A 21,202-nucleotide genomic window follows, 5' to 3' on the forward strand; every position below is an offset into this window, starting at 1 on the left:
CTTCTGTTTCCCAAGTTCTTGTAAGGAGCACAGATTGTAGGCAATCTATTTTTTTTTTTTTTTTTTCAATTCTTTTAGCATGGCCTCAAGTTGTGCCTGGGTTCCTGGGATAGAGTGGGGGTGTTTTCCTTAGACTGAAAGGTTTGTTTGAGCATTGGAACATATTGCAGAGGATAATGCAGCTGGCTCCATTTGCTAAAGTGTACTTTTGTTTCAAGTGTATTTTTGGGACTTGCCCTCATTGGAGGGCTTCTTTCCATCCTGCACTATGGAGGAATTCCTAAACATTGTCAGCACATCAGGTGGGGTTTTCTTTTTGGGGAAGTATGCCACCTAGGCTCCTGTGGCCCCGTTCCCAGGAAAACAGGTAGAGAACAACCTGCAACACCCCTGTGCTCTCTTCTCTGGGTGCCAGTAGGAAGGCATTTTCTCCTGAGCTGAGGGATTAGGCCCACCAGAACAGTTCAGCTCAGCCCAGCTCAACCCGGCCTGCAAAGGGGGTCGGGGTTAGGGATAAATACTCTGGAATCGGAGAAAACACAGATAGATGTAAGGGGCGACAGGAGGCTGATAGCTTGGGTTTTGGTCTTGGCGAGCAGAGTAAGCCTGTTTCAGCCCAGGGGAGGCGCTCCATCAGCAGCCAGCACAAGGCTAGGTCAGATTCTGTTCTTCCTCTTTTCTACCTTGCCAGCCCCTTTCTGACCACCAGCAAGCCTTAAATGAGAGTTCTGTGTGTAAATTGCTATCAAGAATGAAAACTAGGAAAGCAGATGTGGCTGAAGTAGTTGGGCACCTGCCTACCACACGGGAGGTCCTGGATTCGGTTCCCAGTGCCTCCTAAAGAAGACAAGAGAGTGAGCTGACATGACAGGCTGGTATGGTAAGCTGACACAACAAGATGATGCCACCAGATGAGACGAGGAAACTCAATGAGAGACACAACAAGCAAGGAGCAGAGGCATGGCTCAAGCAATTAGGTGCCTCCCTCCCACATGGGAGGTCCCAGGTTGGGTTCCTGGTGCCTCCCAAAAAGCAGATGAGCAGACACAGAGAGTACACAATGAACAGACAGCAAGTGCAAACAACAAGGGGGGGGGGGGTGAAAATTAAATAAATTAATTAAAAAAAAGAAAACTAGATCTGTAGGTGACTAAGACCTTTTATGATGTTAGTTATCTCTGAAGGGCTTTTAAGGGAAAGCAACCGATTCCCTGCTCAAATCCTGAAAGTTTTCACATTTCAAATTACTATGTCATGCCCCATTTTAGAAAGACTTCAAAGCACCTGAACAAAGATAACATTTATGTTAAATAAAACCACACAAGATTTTTTCCTTTTTACTATACATCTTGAAATGAAAAACAGGCTTATTTCAGTAGTTTAGGTAAACAAAGCATGGTGAACAACAGCACAGAGAGGGGCTACTGAAGGAGAGCACCTCATTCCCACCCCTTTTTTTTTAGCTTGGTGGACCCTATGCTGAACTGATAATCTCTGTTACAATTATCATTTGAGGAGGCATCTGTGATGCAGTGAAAAAACACACTGGACGTGGAGTCAGAGAGTTTGGGTTCTCAAGTCTTTGCCTGCATTTTCGTAGCTGTTAAGGCCCAGGTAAGACACTAACCTCTTTAGACCCTCAGTTTCCCCATGTACAAAATGGGGATAGTAAATCCTTTATAGCTTATAAAATTGTTGTGAGGATTACATAAAAATGTATGTAAAAGGCCTATTCTGTGCCTAATATACACTATATGCTCAATATGTGTATGTTGGGTTATAATCTATTACATTTGTATTTTCTGCAACCCTCCTCCCAACGCCAATTTAATAAAACAAATATAAAGGTAACATTTTAAAAATTGCTGTATTCAAAATTAATAAACTTTTGGGTAAATAATCTTTAAAACAAAAGTACATAAGCAAAAATAAATAATTTATACCAACCCACTAACTTAATTTAAGAGTAAAGCCATTTCCCATTATAGCACTGTTATGCTGGGCACCAGCCTGTGGTCAAATTTGGATAGTTCATTATTTTTAAAAACAGTAACAAAAAAAGTTGAACACCAAGTAAAATCTTTAACAAAACCAAAGCACTGGATTTAACTTTTTAATTTTAAGTAACCAAACCTTTCAATTTTATACATAATCTGTTGTAATGCTAATATAATTAGCATTTCAGCTTTAAGAGTTGGTCTTTAAAAGGGATGGGAAACTATAAATGAATAGTTTCCAAACCATAAGCTACAAATAAAAATGGACAAGTACACAGTAGAATAAAAACTGTAGACACTCTACTAACTAAGGGAAATGTTTGAAGGCTTTATATCTTCTATCCATGATGGCTTTTGGAATTATGATTGTTTGGCGTTTAGAACCTTTGACATTTTAGACACCACCTTTCTATTTTTTTTTCTTCACAGTTAAGTTAAAAATCCATCATAACACTCCATAAGACTTTACTGGTTTTGCATGTAGACTCCAGGAGTTTGTGATCTGATAAAAGAGTAAAATAAAAATTTACTCTATTGCCCTAATTTCATACTTCCTGTACACAATGAATCAGAGTTTGGGAATCTATTCCAAGGATTATATACACAAAAGTGTCAGGAATAAAATGTTCTCCACTCTTGCATAAAAATGTGTACAGTGTATCAGGGAATGGAAAACTTAATTTTCCTAGGCTGGGCTTCATGGATTCTGCTGCCAGAAAATGAAAGGCTCCTTCTGTTTTATTGCTGTATTGTTCTAAGGATTAATCATCCAATCCTGGTGTTTCTCCTTGTTGGATCCTGGATGCTATTCTGATGGCTTCTTCCAGAGATGGCTGTTCTCCAAGCTGAAACAGGAACACACATTAAACACAATTCAAAAGCCACAGTCAAGATAGTGCCAAGGAAATATTATATGCTGTATGCAGAAGTAAAATTTCTCTCCTGTAATTCTGACACAGGTTAAGATACTTCTGCTGATCGAATCATTAAGGGCATAAAACCAAATCCCTGCAAGGGAGAACAATGCAGTTTCTTTATTTAAGATTTTGATGAACACTTGGCAGGCAGGGGACATTACTCATTTTGACCTATGGAGATAGATATTTGGAGAGTTTTCTGAGCCTTTTATCTTCTATACCCATAAATAAAACCAATAGCTGGCATTTTCCTGACTATATTCTAACCTTTATTCAAATAAACACATGAAAAAAACAACTCTCCCTAAGGAGAGGTAATCTTGAATAGGTTATCTTCTGCACCTAGCATCTAGGATTCTAGATTCTCTGCTTGAATCCAGTGACCCTTCCCAAAGACTGGCTCCTTGTAGGGGCCTGACATACCTCAACGTAAAATGGGGCTATGAAATGATTCTCAGAGGACTAATCTAGAGTCTATATTTACATTAGGTTTATCTCCAAGGAGATAGCTCTAAAGTGCTTTGTAGAATTCTGCCATCATTAGACTTTTATTTTAAGACTTTAAGATTGCTGATTGGGTGCACACAAGGATACTGCCTGAAGTTGTTTTCTTTTTTTCTTTTTTGCTACACATTCCCCTAGAATAGGTAAAGATACCAGAATGCAAAGTGTTGGTCTCTTTGAGTCCACCCTCAAATACACAATTTCCTCAAAGCAGGCTAAAGGATATAGATCATTACGTGCCCTGCCTCCTATAAAGATTGTGTATAAAAGCATGGTATACAATGTTGAGAGATATGAGCGGCACTGCTGTTGACTAAGGACAGCTTGCCCCTGCACTCACCTGTACTGCAATCTGGGTGCCATTGGATGTTGCCACTAAGGTCAGAGGTCGGGTTTCTGTGGTTACTAAGTGATGGCTATGCTGCTGATGCCCCATTTCTGATGAAGCAGTATGGAATGCTGCCAAGTCCTGAGCCACAATTGCAACCTTAAGCAAAATAAAATGCAAAAACACATGCAGAATTAAGCCTACAATTTAAATACATTAAAGCCATTTAATGCAAGGGACTGTCTTCAAATTGAAAGGGAAAAATTATTTTTGACCATAGACTTGCAAAAGCCCAAAGCTGGAAGAAACCTTACATTGTATCTGTTCTCGAATTCTCTTTTTTATTTGAGGAAATTGAGGCTCAGAGAGGAGAGACTAATCTAAGGTGATAAAGTGAGCCAATGGAAAAACAGGGTAGAGGACACAGAAATAGATCTGCTACACCATGCTCCATTATCCAGGGGAGACATGGCTGTACCTAGGTTCTATTACTCCTAAGGGGCTGCTTGGGCAGTTACATAAGTGGATTAAATCATATATATTTCAAATGTCTATTTATTCCCAAGTCTGACTTAGTGGTAGATAATATACTATTTTATCCTGTGTAAACTTGTAGCAGTTAAGATTACATTTCTATTTAACTAGGAAAGCTGAAAGAATCAGTAATGTTATTGACAAACAGCAACATCTCTTATAAAACTGAAATCTCCCATTTTTAGATTCCATGGAATCTTTCCATATTCTCCCTGATGCATCTAGACAAAGTGGTAAAAGGCACTTTTGTGGCTCTTAAACTACAAAACTTGCTTTTTCTACGCAAATAACATAAAAAAAGTAACACCAATTACTTCTGTTTTATGATATCCTAAGATTTTATGACAACTCAGAGAAAGGGTTGGTTAAAAACTAAAGTTGTTGTTTTTTTTCTTCTAAAGTTGTTTTACTTGGACATTAATCTAAAAACACTGGATTTTTAGGCCAATAGATATTTAATTTGGATCAATCCCAGTTATGTTTCATAATCTACTAAAAAAAAAAATCCAACAGATTTCAGTTCAGCAATGGCAGAGTAGCTTATTTTGGACTAACTTTCCTGCAGATAGCAATTATAAACTCTGGACAAAAATATGAAAAGCAATTCTTGGAGCACTGGAGAGGCACCAACAGCAGGCAGAATGTGGAGGGCATTCTTTTTTTTTTTTTTTTTTTTAAAGATTTTTATTTCTCTCTCCTTCCTGGTCCCAGGTCCCAGCCCCCCAAACCCCCCACTTGTCTGCTTGGAGGGCATTCTTGAAAGAAGGAAAGTACACTGGGTTACATCTATGTTTAAATAGTTTTTCCACTGAGGGTACTCCTCATTCTGAGCAGCACAGGGCACTTAAGATGACAGATAATGGAACTGAGAAATGGTAGAATGACTGTAAATTGAAAGGGATATCCCAGAAAGGAGAGAACCAGAGAGGCGGAAATAAGTTTGTATCTATCCTCAAATCCTTAAGACCCCTGAACTTCAAATGGGAGAGGGGTGAAGGTGGCAGAAAGCAAGAGTTTTCACATGGAACTGCAGGGGTCCCCAGATAGCCAAAATCATCTTGAAAAAGAAAAATAACGTTGGAGGACTCACAATCCCCGATTTCAAAAGTTATTACAAGGGGAGTGGATGTGGCCCAAGTGGTTGAGCGACTGCTTCCCATACAGGAGGTCCCAGGTTTGGTTCCCAGTGCCTCCTAAAAAAAAAAAAGCAACAAGGAGACAAACTAAAAAACCAACTCAGGGGAGCTCATGTGGCTCAGTGGTTGAGCACAGCTTTCCCACGTACAAGGTCTTGGGTTCAATCCCCAGGCCTGGTACCTTGAAAAAATAAAAAATAAAATAAAATAAATTTATTACAAAGCCACAGTAATCAAAACAGTGTGGTACTGGCACAGCTATATAGACCAATGGCATAGAATTGACAGTTCAGAAAACACATCCACGGCCAGTTAACTTTATTATTATTTTTTTAAGGCTTTGCCCACATTACCACCCTCTCATAGTAATAGAATTTTTAAAAAAAATTGTAATAAATTTTATTGAAACATATTCATAAGCCCTACAATCCATTCAAATTGTACAATTGATGGGATATGGTATAATCACAGAGTTGTGCATTCATCATTGCGCTGATAATAGAGCATTTTCATTACTTCAAGAAGAAAATCCCTCTACTCCTCAGCAGTCACCTTTCAATCCCTCTATCCTTCACCTGCCATGCATAACTGCTACTCTATTTCTGTCTCTATAAATTTATTTGTATTTACATTTTGTATTGATGGGGTCAAACAAAAGATAGTATACTTTGTATATGGCTTCTTTCACTTAGCATATTTCCATTTTTTTTAAACCACTTATGGAAGAATATTAGTATAACTTAATCCATAGTTTGCTTTGGTTGTAGTTTTTCTCAAATATCACCCTTTTTTTTTTTTTTTTAGGAGGTACCAGGGATTGAACCTAGGACCTCATACCTGGCAAGCAGGCACTCAACTACTGAGCTACATCTGCTCACCAATGACAGTTGATTTTTTGTTTGTTTTAGGAGGTACCAGGGATTGAACCTGGGAACCTTGTACATAGGAAGCAGGCGCTCAACCACTTAAGCTACATCTGCTCCCCTCACCCTATTAACATCTTGTACCATGAATTTGTTCTGTTTAATTTTTTATCTTTCCTTCTAGTGATATACACAACCTTAGACTTAATTGATATCATATCCATGTATTAGTGCTGTCAATTACAAACACTATAATATGCATTCAGCATTTCTATCCATTTCCAAACAACCTTTACCAATTCTGCTTTCCAATCTCTATCCTCATTCTATCTTCTGGTGACCTCTAGGTCTAGCTATTAACTCCATGAGTTTGCTCATTATATTTAGTACAAATAGTGAAATCATGTAGTATTTGTCCTTTTGTGTATGGCTTGCTTCCCTCAACTTAACATACTCAAGGTTCATCCATGTTGTCATATGCTTCATGACTACATTTCTTCTTGGAGCTGAATAATATTCCATTGTATGTATACACTACAATTTGTTTATCCATTCATTGGCTGATGGCCATCTTGGTTATTTCCATCTTTTGGCAATTGTGAATAATGCAACTATGAATACTGGTGTGCAGATGTCTGTTTGCATACCAGGAATAAAAATCACTGATAGAATTTTTTAATATGCTGTTGGATTCAATTTACAAGTATTTTGTTGAGAATTTTTGCATCTATATTCATTAGAAAGATTGGTCTGTAATTTTCTAGTCTGGTATATCTTTATCAGGCTTTGGTATTAGGGTAATGTTGGCTTCATAAAAAGAGTTAGGTAATTTTTCCTCTTCAATTTTTTGAAGAGTTTCAGCAGGATCGGTATTAATTCTTTTTGAAATGTTTGGTAGAATAGATGTGTGAATCCATCTGGACGTGCAGTTTACCGGAAGATTTTTGATGAGTGATTCAATCGTCTTACTTCTGATTGGTTTGTTGAGGTCTTGTATTCTATAGCCAGTGTAGGTTGTTTGAGAGATTCTAGTAATTTATCCATTTCATCTAGGTTGTCTAACTTTTGGGCATACAGTTTCATAAAATCTGTCCTGCTTCGTCTTTTGTGGACCCCAGAAAATTATGTCCTTAAGCTAACCCATTCCTGTTTCTGTAATTGCAGTGTAGAATCTTTTTTATTAGATTCAGTTAAGGGACCTTTAATTATATGGTTTTTGATTAGATTATTTTTAGGTCATGTCTCCACCCTCTTGCTGGGTCTTACATAAACTAAAACACAGAGAAGGACAGCTGCCATTTTGACCTTGTCGTGTGAGAGAAAGGACTTCAGGAACAGCAGAGATTGGCTGCCATCTTGCCTTGACACATGACAAGATTTCGGGATCTGCTAGCAGATGATCTTTGGCTTTATAAAAGCCAGTACATTTCTGGTATATTGCATTGGCAGCCTTTGGCAAACTGAGACAATATCCTCTATGATCCTTTTTATTTCTTGCCAACTGATACTTGATAAGACTGCTCAATGGGGATAACTAGTCTTTTTAAAAAATGGAACTGGGAATACTGTATAGCCACATGAAAAAGAATAAAAGTGGACTCCTACCTCATACCATATACAAAAATTAACTCAAAATGGATCAAAGACCTAAATATAAGAGCTAAAACCATGAAATTAAAAAAAAAACATAGGGAAATATCTTTAGGACCTTGTATTGGGCAATGAATTCTTAGACTTTACACCAAAAGATGAAAAACAAAAGAAAAAGATAAATGGGATGTCATCAAGGTTAAAAAAAATTTGTTCATCAGAGCAAGGAAGTAAAAAAGACAATTAACAGAATGGAAGAAAATATTTGGAAACTATATATCTGATAAGTGTTTAATATTCAGAATATAAAAAGAAATCCTATAACTCAACAACAAAAAGGCAAACAACCCGATTAAAAATTGGGCCAACAACTTGGACAGATATTTCTCCAAAGAAGATATACAAATATCATCATGAGCCATTAGGAAAATGCAAATCGAAGCCACAATGAAATACTACCTCACACCCACCAGAATGGCTATTAAAAAGAGGAAAAATAACAAGGGCTGGTGAGGATGTACTGTAGTTTAGTGGTTCCTTAAAGAGTTAAGCATAGAGAGACTTCAGGGACGACTGAGGATTACACAGATGGAGGGACTTTTCTTGGAAAAAATAGCTAGAGGTCAGGTAAAGACGGTCTGGAGGGCTGCTCTGGGGCTCAGGACACCAGGGAAAGGTGAAACACCATCCAGAAAAGAGAGGGGTGAAAGAAAGGCATCTCAGCTGGCTGAAAAATCCCAGTAGCAGAACTGCAAAAACAGCAGCAGGTGCCCTTCCCCCTACTTACAAAGCAAATAGCAGTTGGTAGACTGCAGCTGCTGTGGACTGCAGTGACTGCAGACTGAGAGAGTTACAGGACTTCTCTCCCCCAAGAAAGAGGAGAAGGAGGGACACAGCCTATAGCAAATTCAGATTTGGCCAGGAAATTTGGTCTGCTGCACTGCAGGAGTCACATACTTGTAGGCAGGGTGGGGCCACAACATTGTCTGCACTGACAGCCAGCCTTTGCCTTCTCAAACACCCTCCCTACTGCTCTGGGCTGGCTGCTGAAGAGGCAGAGGGAGGGAGGCAGGGAGGCTGTGGCTGGCCAAAGGTGGAGAACAGCCTCTGGGAAAGTTTATTTGTGAGGCTTGGCCAATCCCAAGAGCACTGCTTCTGCACCATCCACCAAGGAATAACACTGAATTAATTCCCACCTAGCACATGGGGTCTGAGGTGAGAGGTCTGCCAAAGAGCACCATCTGCTGGCCAGACCAGAAAAGTACATGAAAAATGAAAAATAATAACTAAAAACAGCAATCAGGTACCTTTACTGCCACTGTTTCCAAGGCCCTTGGAAACTGGCTTGTACCCCATTACTGGATCCTTAGCCCTAGTTTGAGCAGTTAAACAGGGACAATCCTAAATATCTAGAACAAGTTGAACCAAGGGTCAAAGAACAGTGGTAGCACATAGCAACTTAAAAGTAAATCAGGGAAGTGGATTTGGCTCAACTGATAAAGCATCCGTCTACCATATAGGAGGTCCAGGGTTCAAACCCAGGGCCTCCTGACCCTGTGGTGAGCTGGTCCACGTGCAGTGCCGATGCATGCAAGGAGGGCTGTGCTATGCAGGGGTGTCCCCCGCATAGGGGAGTCCCACGCACAAGGAGTGCGCCCCGCAAGGAAAGCTGCCCCACGCGAAAAAAAGCGCAGCCTGCCCAGAAGTGGCACTGCACACATGGAGAGCTGACGCAGCAAGATGGTGCAACAAAAAAGGACACAGATTCCTGGTGCTGCTGACAAGAATGAAAGCGGAAACAAAAGAACACACAGCAAATGGACAGAGAGAGCAGCAACGAGAGGAGGGTGGGGATACATAAAATAAATCTTAAAAAAAGAGATGACATTGAGTAGAGCACAAAGAAAAATGTGAAATCTTGGATAGAAAGATAACAGCTTATGAGAATGGGAATGAGAGACACAAAAGTGAAATGGAAGATATAAAAGAGGAACACTACAGCAGATTTGAAATCATAGAAGAAAGAATCAGTTCCATAAAGGAAACAACAACTGAAATGAAGAGAAAGAAGAACAGAGAGTGAAAAGAATGGAAAAAATTGAGTAGGGGCTAGAGAGTTGAATGATAGCATGACGCACACCAACATAGGTGCTATGGGAATTCCAGAAAAAGACAAGAAGGGAAAGGAACAGAAAGAGTATTTGAGGAAATAATGTTCAAAAATTTCCCAGTTCTCATGAAAGACAAAAATATGTTTCCAGGAAACAGCATACTCCAATTAGAATAAACCTTAACAGACCTACTCCAAGACACATAATATGCAGAATGCCAACAGTAAAGAGAAAATTCTGAAAGCATCAAGGGAGAAGTGAAATATCACATACAAGTGATGTCCAATAAGGCTTAGTGTGGATTTCTCTTCAGATACCATGGAAGCAGGAAGGGAGTGGTATGGTATAGCTATGGTACTGAAAGAGAAAAACTGCCAGGCAAGAATTCTTTATCCAGTAAAACTGTCCTTCAAATATGACATTGAACTTAAAATATTCACAAATAAACAGAAACTAAGAGAGTTCTTAAACAAGAATGAAACTTTTTAGGAAACATTAAAGGGAGTTCTGAGTCAGAAAAGGCAATAAAGCAAGGAAGGCTTGGAGGAGAGTGTAGAAGTGAAGACTATTAGAATGGGTAACCAAAAAGGTTAAAAGGACAAAAATAAGATATGACACATGAAAGCCAAAGGATAAAATGGCTGAAATAATGCTTTTACAGCATTAAAACTGAACATTAATGGATTAAATTCCCCAATCAAAAGACACAGGCTGACAGAATGGGTAAGAAAATGTGAGCCATCCATATGCTGTCTGCAGGACATTCCCTTAGACCCAAGGATGCAAGCAGTCTGAAAGTGAAAAGTTGGAAAAATGTATTTCATGTAAATAGTAACCAAAAGTGAGCTGGATTAGCTATACTGGTGTCAGACAAAAAAAGACTTCAAATGCAAAAAAAAGTGATAAGGGATGCAGAAGGCCATTATATATTAACAATCCACTAGGAAGGAATAACAGTCATGAGTATTTATGTACCTAACCAGGGTGCTCCCCCCCAAAAAACATGAGGCAAACTCTGGTAAAACTGAAAGGAGAAATAGACATCTCTACAATAATACTTGGAAACTTCAACATGCCACTCACATCAATAGATAGAACACCTAGACAGAAAATCAACAAGGAAATAAAGAATGTGAACAATATGATAAACAAGCTGAACCTGACAGACATATGCAGAACACTGCACCCCAAATCACCAGGTTATACATTCTTCTCAAGTGCTCATGGATCTTTCCCCAGGAAAGACCACATTTTGGGCCATAATAGAACTCTCAATAAAATCAAGAATACTGAAATTATACAAAGCACCTTCTCTGATCATTAACGGAATGAAGCTGGAAATCAATAATAGGTGGGAAATGGGAAAATTTGCAAATACTAATGGAGAATAAATAACATGATCAGTGGGTCAAAGAAGAAACTGCAAGATGAATTAGTAGATACCTCGAGACGAATGAAAATGAAAACATAACATATCAAAACGAATGGGATCTCAGGAAACAGCTGTGGCCCAATCAGTTGGGCTCCCGTCTACCATGGGAGGCCCTGGGTTCGCATCCTGGGGCCTCCTTGTGAAGGCAGGCTTGCCCGCATGCCATGGGGTGCCGCCTGGTGCGCAAGCGCCATGGAGAGTTGACTCAGCAAGGTGACACAACAAAAAGGGAGACATATAAAAAAACACAGAAGAGCACGCAGTGAATGGACACAGAGAGCAGACAAAAAGCAAGCTGCAAGGGGGAGGGGGAATAAATAAAAATAAAATACAGACACAGAAGAATGCACAGTGAATGGACACAGAGAGCAGAGAGCAAGCAAGCAAGCAAGCAGCAAGAGGGGTGGTGGGAATAAAAAACAAAACAAAACAAAAAACAACTAATGGGATCTCAGCAGTCTGAGAAATTTATAGCCCTGAATGTCTATATTTAAAAAGAAGAGCTAAAATCAAAGAACTAACTGAACAACTAGTGAAACTAGAAAAAGAACATCAAACCAATCCCAAAGCAAGCAGAAAGAAATAGCAAAGATTAGAGCAGAAACAAATGAAATTGAGAAGAACAACAACAACAACAACAACAACAAAGAGAAAATCAACAAAACCAAAAGCTGGTTCTTAGAGAAGATCAATAAAATAGACAAAACCTCAGCAAGACTAACAAAGGAAAAAAGAAGATGCAAATAAATAAAATCAGGAATGAAAGGGGGGATTAGGACTTACCCCACAGAATAAAAAGAAACTTAAGAGGATATGAAGGAAGTGGACTTGGCCCAATGGATAGGGCATCCGCCTACCACATGGCAGGTCCGCGGTTCAAACCCTGAGCCTCCTTGACCCATGTGGAGCTGGCCCATGCGCAGTGCTGATGCGCGCAAGGAGTGCCCTGCCACGCAGGGGTGTCCCCCGCATAGGGGAGCCCCACGCGCAAGGAGTGCGCCCTGTAAGGATAGCCACCCAGCATGAAGGAAAATGCAGCCTGCCCAAGAATGGCACCGCACACATGGAGAACTGACACAACAAGATGACGCAACAAAAAGAAACACAGATTCCCGGTGCCGCTGATAAGGATAGAAGCGGTCATAGAAGAACATACAGAGAATGGACAAAGAGAACAGACAACCTTGGGTGTGGGGCGGGAAGGGGAAAGAAATAAATAAAAAATAAATCTTAAAAAAAAAAAAAAAGGATATGAGAAACTGTATGCCAACAAACTAAACCTAGATGAAATGGACAAATTCCTAGAAATACATGAACAACCTACATCAACTCTACAAGAAATACAAGAACTCAACAAACCAATCACAAGTAAAGAGATTGAATCCGTCATCAAAAATTTTCCAAGAATGAAAAGTTCAGGACTAGATGGCTACACAGGTGAATTCTACCAAGCATTCTGAGAAGAATTAATACCAATTCAGTTTAAACTCTTCAAAAAAATTGAAAAGAAGGAAAAATTATCCAACATGTTTCATGAAGCCAACATCACCCTAATACCAAAGCCAGATAAAGATACAAGAAAAGAAAATTACAGATCAATATCTCTAAAGAACACAGATGCAAAAATTCTCAGAAAAATATTTGCAAATTGAATCCAACAGCATATAAAAATAATTATACATCATGGTCAAGTAGGTTCTGTTCCTGGTATGCAAGGGTGGTTTCACACAAGAAAATCAATTAACATAATACACCACATTAACAGATCGAAGGAAAAAAGCACATGACCCCAAAAACCCAAAAACATCCTAAAAAAGAAAAGTGAAGTCAGAGGATTCACGCTTCCTGATCTTGAAGTATACTAAAAAGCTACAGTCAAAACAGCATGGTAAAAAACAAAATCAAACAAAACCAAACAAAAAAAGAGTATGGTATTGGCATAAAGAATAGACACATTGATCAATGGACTCAAATTGAGAGATATAAATCTACCATGTGACCCGGCAGTACCTCTACCAGGTATGTGCCCAGAAGAACTGAGAGCAGTGACACAAACATCTGCACACCAATGTTTATAGCGACATTATTCACAATTGTTAAAAGATGGAAACAACTCAGGTGTCCATTAAATGATGAATGGATTGACAAACTGTGGTATATATCTTTAATGTAATATTTTTCAGCTATAAGAGGAAATGAAGTTGCGAAGCATATGACATTGTGTGGATGAACCTGGAGTCTCTTATGTTGAGTGAAACAAGCCAGGCACAAAAGACAAATATTGGGAAGCGGACTTGGCCCAGTGGTTAGGGTGTCCGTCTGCTACATGAGAGGTCCACGGTTCAAACCCCGGGCCTCCTTAACCCGTGTGGACCTGGCCCATGCGCAGTGCTGATGTGCACAAGGAGTGCCGTGCCGTGTAGGGGTGTCCCCCGCGTAGGGGAGCCCTACGAGCAAGGAGTATGCCCCGTAAGGAGAGCCGCCCAGTGCAAAAGAAAGTGCAGCCTGCCCAGGAATGGCGCCACACACAAAGAAAGCTGACACACAAGATGACGCAACAAAAAGAAACACAGATTCCCGTGCCACTGACAACAACAGAAGCGGACAAAGAAGACGCAGCGAATAGACACAGAACAGACAACTGGGGTGGGAAGGGGGAAGGGGAGAGAAATAAATAAAAATAAAAATAAATTATTAAAAAAAAAGGACAGGGAAACGGACTTTGGCCCAGTGGTTAGGGCGTCCGTCTACCATATGGGAGGTCCACAGTTCAAACCCCGGGCCTCCTTGACCTGTGTGGAGCTGGCCATGCGCAGTGCTGATGCGCTCAAGGAGTGCCGTGCCACGCAAGGGTGTCCCCCGCGTGGGGGAGCCCCACGCGCAAGGAGTGCGCCCGTGAGGAAAAGCCGCCCAGCGTGAAAAGAAAGAGCAGCCTGCCCAGGAATGGCGCCGCCCACACTTCCCGTGCCGCTGACGACAACAGAAGCGGACAAAGAAACAAGACGCAGCAAATAGACACCAAGAACAGACAACCAGGGGAGGGGGGGGAATTAAATAAATAAATAAATCTTTAAAAAAAAAAAAGGACAAATATTGTATGACTTCACTATTATGAACTAAATATAATGAGCACACTCATGGAGTTAATAGAATATAAGTTACCAGAGGAAAGAATGGTTAGAGAATGGTAAGCTGAGGTTTAATCTATGCAGAATTGGTAAAAAGTTGTTTGGAAATGTTTGGAAAGGAATAGAAATGGTGAAAGCACATCATAGGATTTGTAATTAGTAGTGCTAAAATATGGGTATGATAATGGTTTGTTTTTTGTTATCTTTTGTGGGTTTTTTTTGAGTAATAAATGAAAGTGCTCTAATATTGATTGAAATGATGACTGCACAACTCGGTGATTATACCAAATGCCATTGATTGTACACTTTAGATAAACTGTATGGTTTATGAACAACAACAAAATAATAGGGAGTTGGGGGAAAATACACCAAATGTAAGATATAGACAATAGTAGTAATATCTTGATGATGCTCTTTTTTCATTTGTTACAAATGTTTCACAACAATGCAAGATATTTGTGGTGGGTGATATATGGGAGCCCTATACAATACTATGAATGTTTGTTTTGTGAGTTCACAACTTTTACTATACCTTTACTGTTTATGTAGCTCATGTATGAATGACATACTTCAATAAATTATTTTTAAAATGAAAAAAAAAAAAAAAGTTAAAACACAGAACTACCACATGACTTGGCAATCACATTTCTAGTGGCTTGAACAGATATTTGTGTACTAATATTCATAGCAGTATTTACAATAGCCAAAAGATGTTAGCAACCTAAGTTGATGGTTTGAAGCTATATGGACCCCAGAAAATCATGTTCTTAAAGCTACTCCATTCTTTGTGGTGTGTGAAACTAAGCAGGGCCTTTTGATTAAGTTATTTCAGCAGGCATGGCCCAGGGTAGGTCTCAATCCTCTTACTGGAGTCCTTTATAAGAGAATGAAATTCAGCAAAGAGTAGGAGAAAGCCACAGGAGCCAGAAGCTGAAAGCAACAAAACCTGGAAGAAAAGGGAGAGACCAGCAGACACCTCCATGTGCTTTGTCATGTGACAGAGGAGTTCAAGATTGCCAGTAGCCAATCTTCTGGGAGAAAGTATTGCCTGATGACACAATTTGGACATTTTCATGGCCTCAGAACGGTAAGCTTGTAAGCTAATATAAAAGCCAACCCATTTATGGTATATTGCATTTTGGCAACCTAGCAGACTAAAACACGAAGCATCCAACTGATGAATGGATAACAAAGTGTGATATATATATAAAATGGAATATCATTCAGCCTTAAAAAGAAATAAAGTCCTGATATATGCTACAACATGGATGGACCTTGAAGATATAATGTTAAGTAAAGTAAGCCAGACACAAAAGGACAAACAGTGTATGATCTCAGTTATATGAAGTAACCAAAATATGCAAATTCAAAGATATATAAAGTAGATTATTGGTTACCAGGGACAGGGATATAGGGAAGGGAAATGCAGAGTTAATGCTTAATGGATACAGAGTTTCTGTTTGGGGTGATGGAAAAGTTTTGGTAATTTATGTTGGTAATGATAGCAAAATATTGACTAACTGATCACAGTGAATTGTATATGAAAACAGTTAAAATGGGAAAAGTTGAGTTGTACAGTTATGCCTTCCACATTGTGACTTTGCCCATAAGGGTTTTGGTATATTGCAGGTCGACATAAGAAATTAAATGGGAATATTTTGGATGTTCTGCGGAAGCTGCAGAGAACATGTGAAGGCCAGCAGACAACACAGAAAAAGTTAAGAAACTCAGAAATTCATAAAATATAGGTATAGTATTGTATAATATCAACATATTTTTACTTAACATTGACCTACATATAGCCTATCACCAAATACTTAACTGAAATTTTACAATAAGGTACTGTAAACACTTCATAAGAGAAAAAGAAAAGATTCAGTCTTCTCTGCTATGATGGGAGGGCCAAAAAATTTTACACAGATTTTCCAGATTCCAGGGGTGCTGTGTTGCACCCCTAATCTCTGTGAAATGGAAGGGACTACTGTATATATGTTACTAAAATAAAAGTAGTAATAACTTAAAAAAAAAAATGGAAGGGGAAGAGGAAATCTCTCAAACACTGCAAATGAGAATGTAGATTCACACAACCCCAGAAGGGAGAATTGACATTTATGGAAATTACAAATGCTTATACTTTTTTTCCCAGCAATCCTACACTAAGGATTTGTCTTTCAGATATACTTACATATGTAAAATCACATGTTCCCAAGGTTATACATTTGAAACAATTTGAAAAAGATTGTTTAAATAGATTATGGACATCCATACAATGGAATATGATACAACTTTTTTAAAAAATGAGAAAGATCTCTATATATTGAAATAGAAATATTTTCTAAACATATTATTAAGGTAAAAAAAACAAGAGCAAGGTCCAGAACAGAATTTACTACCACTTTTTAAAAAAAAGGAGGGAGGAAGACAAATATATATTAGTATTTGTTTATATATGCTTTAACGAATCACTGGAAGAACATACGAGAAACTAATGAAAGTGGATTATCTTTGAGGGCAAGAACTAGATTGATGGAGGCAGTGTTGGAAGGAAGACTTCACAGCACACCTGTGAATTTTAAAAATTTTGAACCATGTGAATATTACATATTCAAAATTCAAAATTTAAATTAATTTTGCAAATGAATTGATCTCTTAAGTATTTGATGATGATGATGATGATGATGATGATGATGATGATGATGATAGGAGCAGCTACCATTAAACACTTAAGACATACCTGGACTGGGTACTTTATAAGCATTATCTCATTCAATATTTTTATCAACTTTATTGGGGTAGATACAAATATCACTCCTATTTTATAGATAAGGAAAAACTGAGGCTCAGAGGGTTAAATATATCTATTTAAATATAAAGTTGCAAAGCTCAAATTCAATCTTAATTTCTTAATCAATATACCACACCAGACATCTGTGTAACAGTTTTGATATTCATGTATGTATTGATTCATATAGCAGAAGAAAGTAATTACCTGCTGCCCTTCTGTACCCTCTGCAGTAACCATGGCAACAGAGTGTGTTCCTGCTGAGGAGATTACTGCATCATGCGCAGGGACTGTGATAGGTGTGCCATCCTGCGTTACCATTGTGATGGTATTACCAATAGCTTGCATGTCAGCTTGAGATATGTTGACCTGTAATATGCATTTTACAAATCAATAAGTGTTACTTGTTATATTTGTCAATCTTTACTAAGGATTAGTTCTATCCTTATATAAGTTTATTCTGTGGAAACAAAATAAGCCCTTTATAATGGCATAAACTCTTTCAGGTCATCAGAAAAACTGAAATATATCCTAAATGCATCTCCTCTTCTCCATCTCTTCTACTCCTCTGGGCTGTCATAGTATTTTATATATCGTCTATTACACAGCCTTCCTAATAAGGAATTATTCATTTTAGAAATATCTATCTTGTAGTAAACTGTGAGGTCCACCTTTTTATCTCCCCACAGACTTATCTTCCAGATGCCTAGGATAGGATAGATGCCCAATAAATATTTGTTGGTTTAAATGACTAAATGAATTGACTGAAAACCTAATTCCTGAAGGAAATGGAACAATTAAGTCTAGAAAAACAACAACATTGAGATGGGGAAGATAGCCATTTTGGAATACATGAAGGATTAGACTCATTTTTTGTAGTCAGAAGAGTCAAAAGTGGATGATATAGGGGTGGATCCCAGTTTGATAAACACTGGAATTATCCAGCAATGGAATACACTTCCTCTCAAGATAGAAACTGCCTCTTCACTTGGGGGTATTTCAGCAAAGGCTGTTTCCCTGCTGCAGAAAGGAAACTCCTCCTGCACAGGGAGGGAGGTTAGATCAAATGGCCTCCAGAGGCCCTCTGTCTGTGATGTTCTAATTCAAGAAATAGGCTGATGCCAAATTAAAATTGGGTTTGTACAGCAATACTGAAATATTCTTGCATCAATGCCAAAGATGTACTGTGTTAATAATAGGGGGGTATAGAAAAAATATGCCAAATGTACGTTATGGACCAAGGTTGGTGGTAACAGGCTGATATTATCTCATAATGTGTAACAAATAGTCCACGATGATGGGGTGTATTGGTGAAGGGGTGTTGTATAGGAATTCTACACATGTGCATGATTATTTTGTAAGTTCACAACTTCTGTAATAAAAAAAAATATATATATATATATATATATATATAAAACAATAATAGGGTAGGGGGAAAAATACACCAAATGTAAGATATGGACTATAGTTAGTAGTAATATTTTGATGACAGTCTTTCATAATTTGTAACAAATATTTCACAACAATGCAAGGTGTTGGTGGTGGGATGATGTAGGGATCCCTGTATGATGTCATGCACACTTACTTTAAAAGTTCACAACTTTTACTATACACTTATTGTTTATGTATATTCATGTAGAAAATGATCAAGAAAATAAAAAATTTTAAAATGGGTTAGTAAATGTGTTTATTTTTGCATTCCAATCAGCGAACGAAGAGTACCACGTAGAATTAGTGATGTCAAAAGTGAGGTAGGGAGGGGGCAGGGATAAATAGACTGATAAATACACTGGTTCAACTTCGTATTTTCCAATCCGGAATATGTTCTGCCTCCTAGATAACATCAGCTTGTTAAGAGTTATCAAAACAAAGGACAGATTAATCACAGATGGTTAAACTCTGAGAGAGGCAGATGGGAGAGAGTTCTCTGTGGCACATCATATCCCAGGTACCAATTTCCATCAGGTACTTAGAGAACTTTGGCAAGAGCTTAAAAACGAGATCAAATCTGAATTACTTTAGGCTAGTAGTATCTAGAACAAGTTTGACATCAGAGGAAAAACATATAATGCAGTTTTCCTGAGGAAATCAAGATACCTATTCCATCAACTCTGTGAAGCCAGCTGTGTGAACATTCATGATTCCTGATAGGAGTCCCCTTTTGGAAATTTTACAGGCTTGCCTATCGCTGACTTCCCAGGATCTTTTAATGATACTATTCTATCCTTGCCACGTAAGCCAAAACTGTTGATTTCTCAATCTCATCTCCTGGATCTAATCAGTCATCAAATTCTATCCCTTTTCTGAGTAGTGTTTCACATGGATCCATTACTTTCCAAGCCTTCAATCTCACTGTGGTTCTGACCTTTATCACCTTATACTTGACTTAGACCAATAACATCATCTGACTTCTACAGAGTCATATACATTCTTCTCTAATTTCCCTGCCTGTGGTCTCTTGCAGCACACTACTGAAAATCCTATAGGCAATCTGCCATTGCCTGCAAGCTGAAGTCCAAATTTCATGCCTTGATATTCTCGGGCACGCATTTCTCAAACTGGGACCCAACCTGCCTTTCAAGCCTTCATTCAGAAAAGTATCATTTAATTTGGTTGGCTTTTGGTAGATACTTACATGCTGAGTTCCATCCTGGGATATGAGTGTAACCTGTTGACTCAACCCAGACTGGGTTACTGTGGCTACTTGTGCAGATACAACATCTTCCCCTTCTACACCTGTAACATATGTGATCTGGGGCCCTTTAAGGACATCTTCATTTTGACCTTTTTAAACAAATAAACCAATTATTTATTTGATCAACCAACAAGGTATTTAGCAATAGGACATTTAAATATTAAAATGAAAAACATACAAATTAAAATGCATATGTATTATATTCTAAATTATGAAAATGGTTCCCAGTACCTCCTTCCAATGCCTCCATTTCCACTTTTGCAAAGACAAGCCAAATCAAAACTTTCCACAATCAAATTTAAGTATTCTAGTTTTGGAGGCATTCTTCTGTTCTCTTGGTTGAGTGACTGTGCTGTGCATATGTGTTGGGGCTGGAGGGGAGGAACTACACAGGATGAATGACTGGCAAATAACTCTTCCAAAAAGACAGGTATGCGGGAACCTCTTATATTTTTTATTGTAACATTTTGTGTGATTTATGAATCTTAAAAAAAAAAAAGATAAAAAAAAACAACTACATTAAAAAAAAACCAGACAGGTATGTGCAAGTTCTTGCATTTATTTAAGAAAACTTTAAAAGCCATAAGACAATCTTCATAAACATTAACCACAAAACCTGGATGGTTTGTAAACACAGCCTACTGACAGTAAAATACTTAGTCTTTGCAAATCATCAGTGTACAGTGACACAACTGTGTAAAGACAAAGTAATGGCATAGTATCTAGACTAAGGTTAATCATTTAATAGCAAAAGAACGAAGCTTATTGGACCCTCTCTTCTTCCATCACTTTCTACATTCCATGAAGCCAGAAAGGGGTAAATATGTTCTGTTCCACAGCTATTTTTTTTTTAAAGATTTATTATTTTATTTATTTCTCTCCCCTTCCTCCCCCCCCCCAGTTGTCTGCTCTGTGTGTCCATTCGCTATGTGTTCTTCTGTGACCACGTCTATCCTTATCAGTGGCACCGGGAATCTGTGTTTCTTTTTGTTGCATCATCTTGCTGTGTCTGCTCTCCATGTGTGTGGTGCCATTCTTGGGCAGGCTGCACTATCTTTTACGCTGAGCGGCTCTCCTTACATGGTGCACTCCTTTCGCGTGGGGCTCCCCTACGTGGGGTACATCCCTGCGTGGCACAGCACTCCTTGTGCCTATCAGCACTGTGCATGGGCCAGCTCCACACGG

General features: G+C 38.6%; 1 protein-coding gene across 7 annotated transcripts in view; it reads right to left on the bottom strand.

Moving 5' to 3' along the window:
* Positions 1-1,306: 1,306 nt before the first annotated feature.
* Positions 1,307-21,202, bottom strand: part of ZNF143 (zinc finger protein 143) — a 62,834-nt gene continuing 42,938 nt past the window's right edge. For all 7 annotated transcript variants that reach the window (XM_058305762.1, XM_058305767.1, XM_058305765.2 and 4 more), the window contains 4 exons: positions 19,958-20,106; positions 17,530-17,691; positions 3,759-3,905; positions 1,307-2,842 (listed from right to left, as the gene is read on the bottom strand). In XM_058305762.1, the coding sequence (XP_058161745.1) occupies positions 2,759-2,842; positions 3,759-3,905; positions 17,530-17,691; positions 19,958-20,106 (542 nt within the window). In that variant the 3' untranslated portion in view covers positions 1,307-2,758. The remainder of the gene's footprint in view (positions 2,843-3,758; positions 3,906-17,529; positions 17,692-19,957; positions 20,107-21,202) is intronic.

The sequence above is a fragment of the Dasypus novemcinctus genome, chromosome 10, assembly GCF_030445035.2.
Source record: "Dasypus novemcinctus isolate mDasNov1 chromosome 10, mDasNov1.1.hap2, whole genome shotgun sequence".
NCBI lineage: Eukaryota > Metazoa > Chordata > Mammalia > Cingulata > Dasypodidae > Dasypus > Dasypus novemcinctus.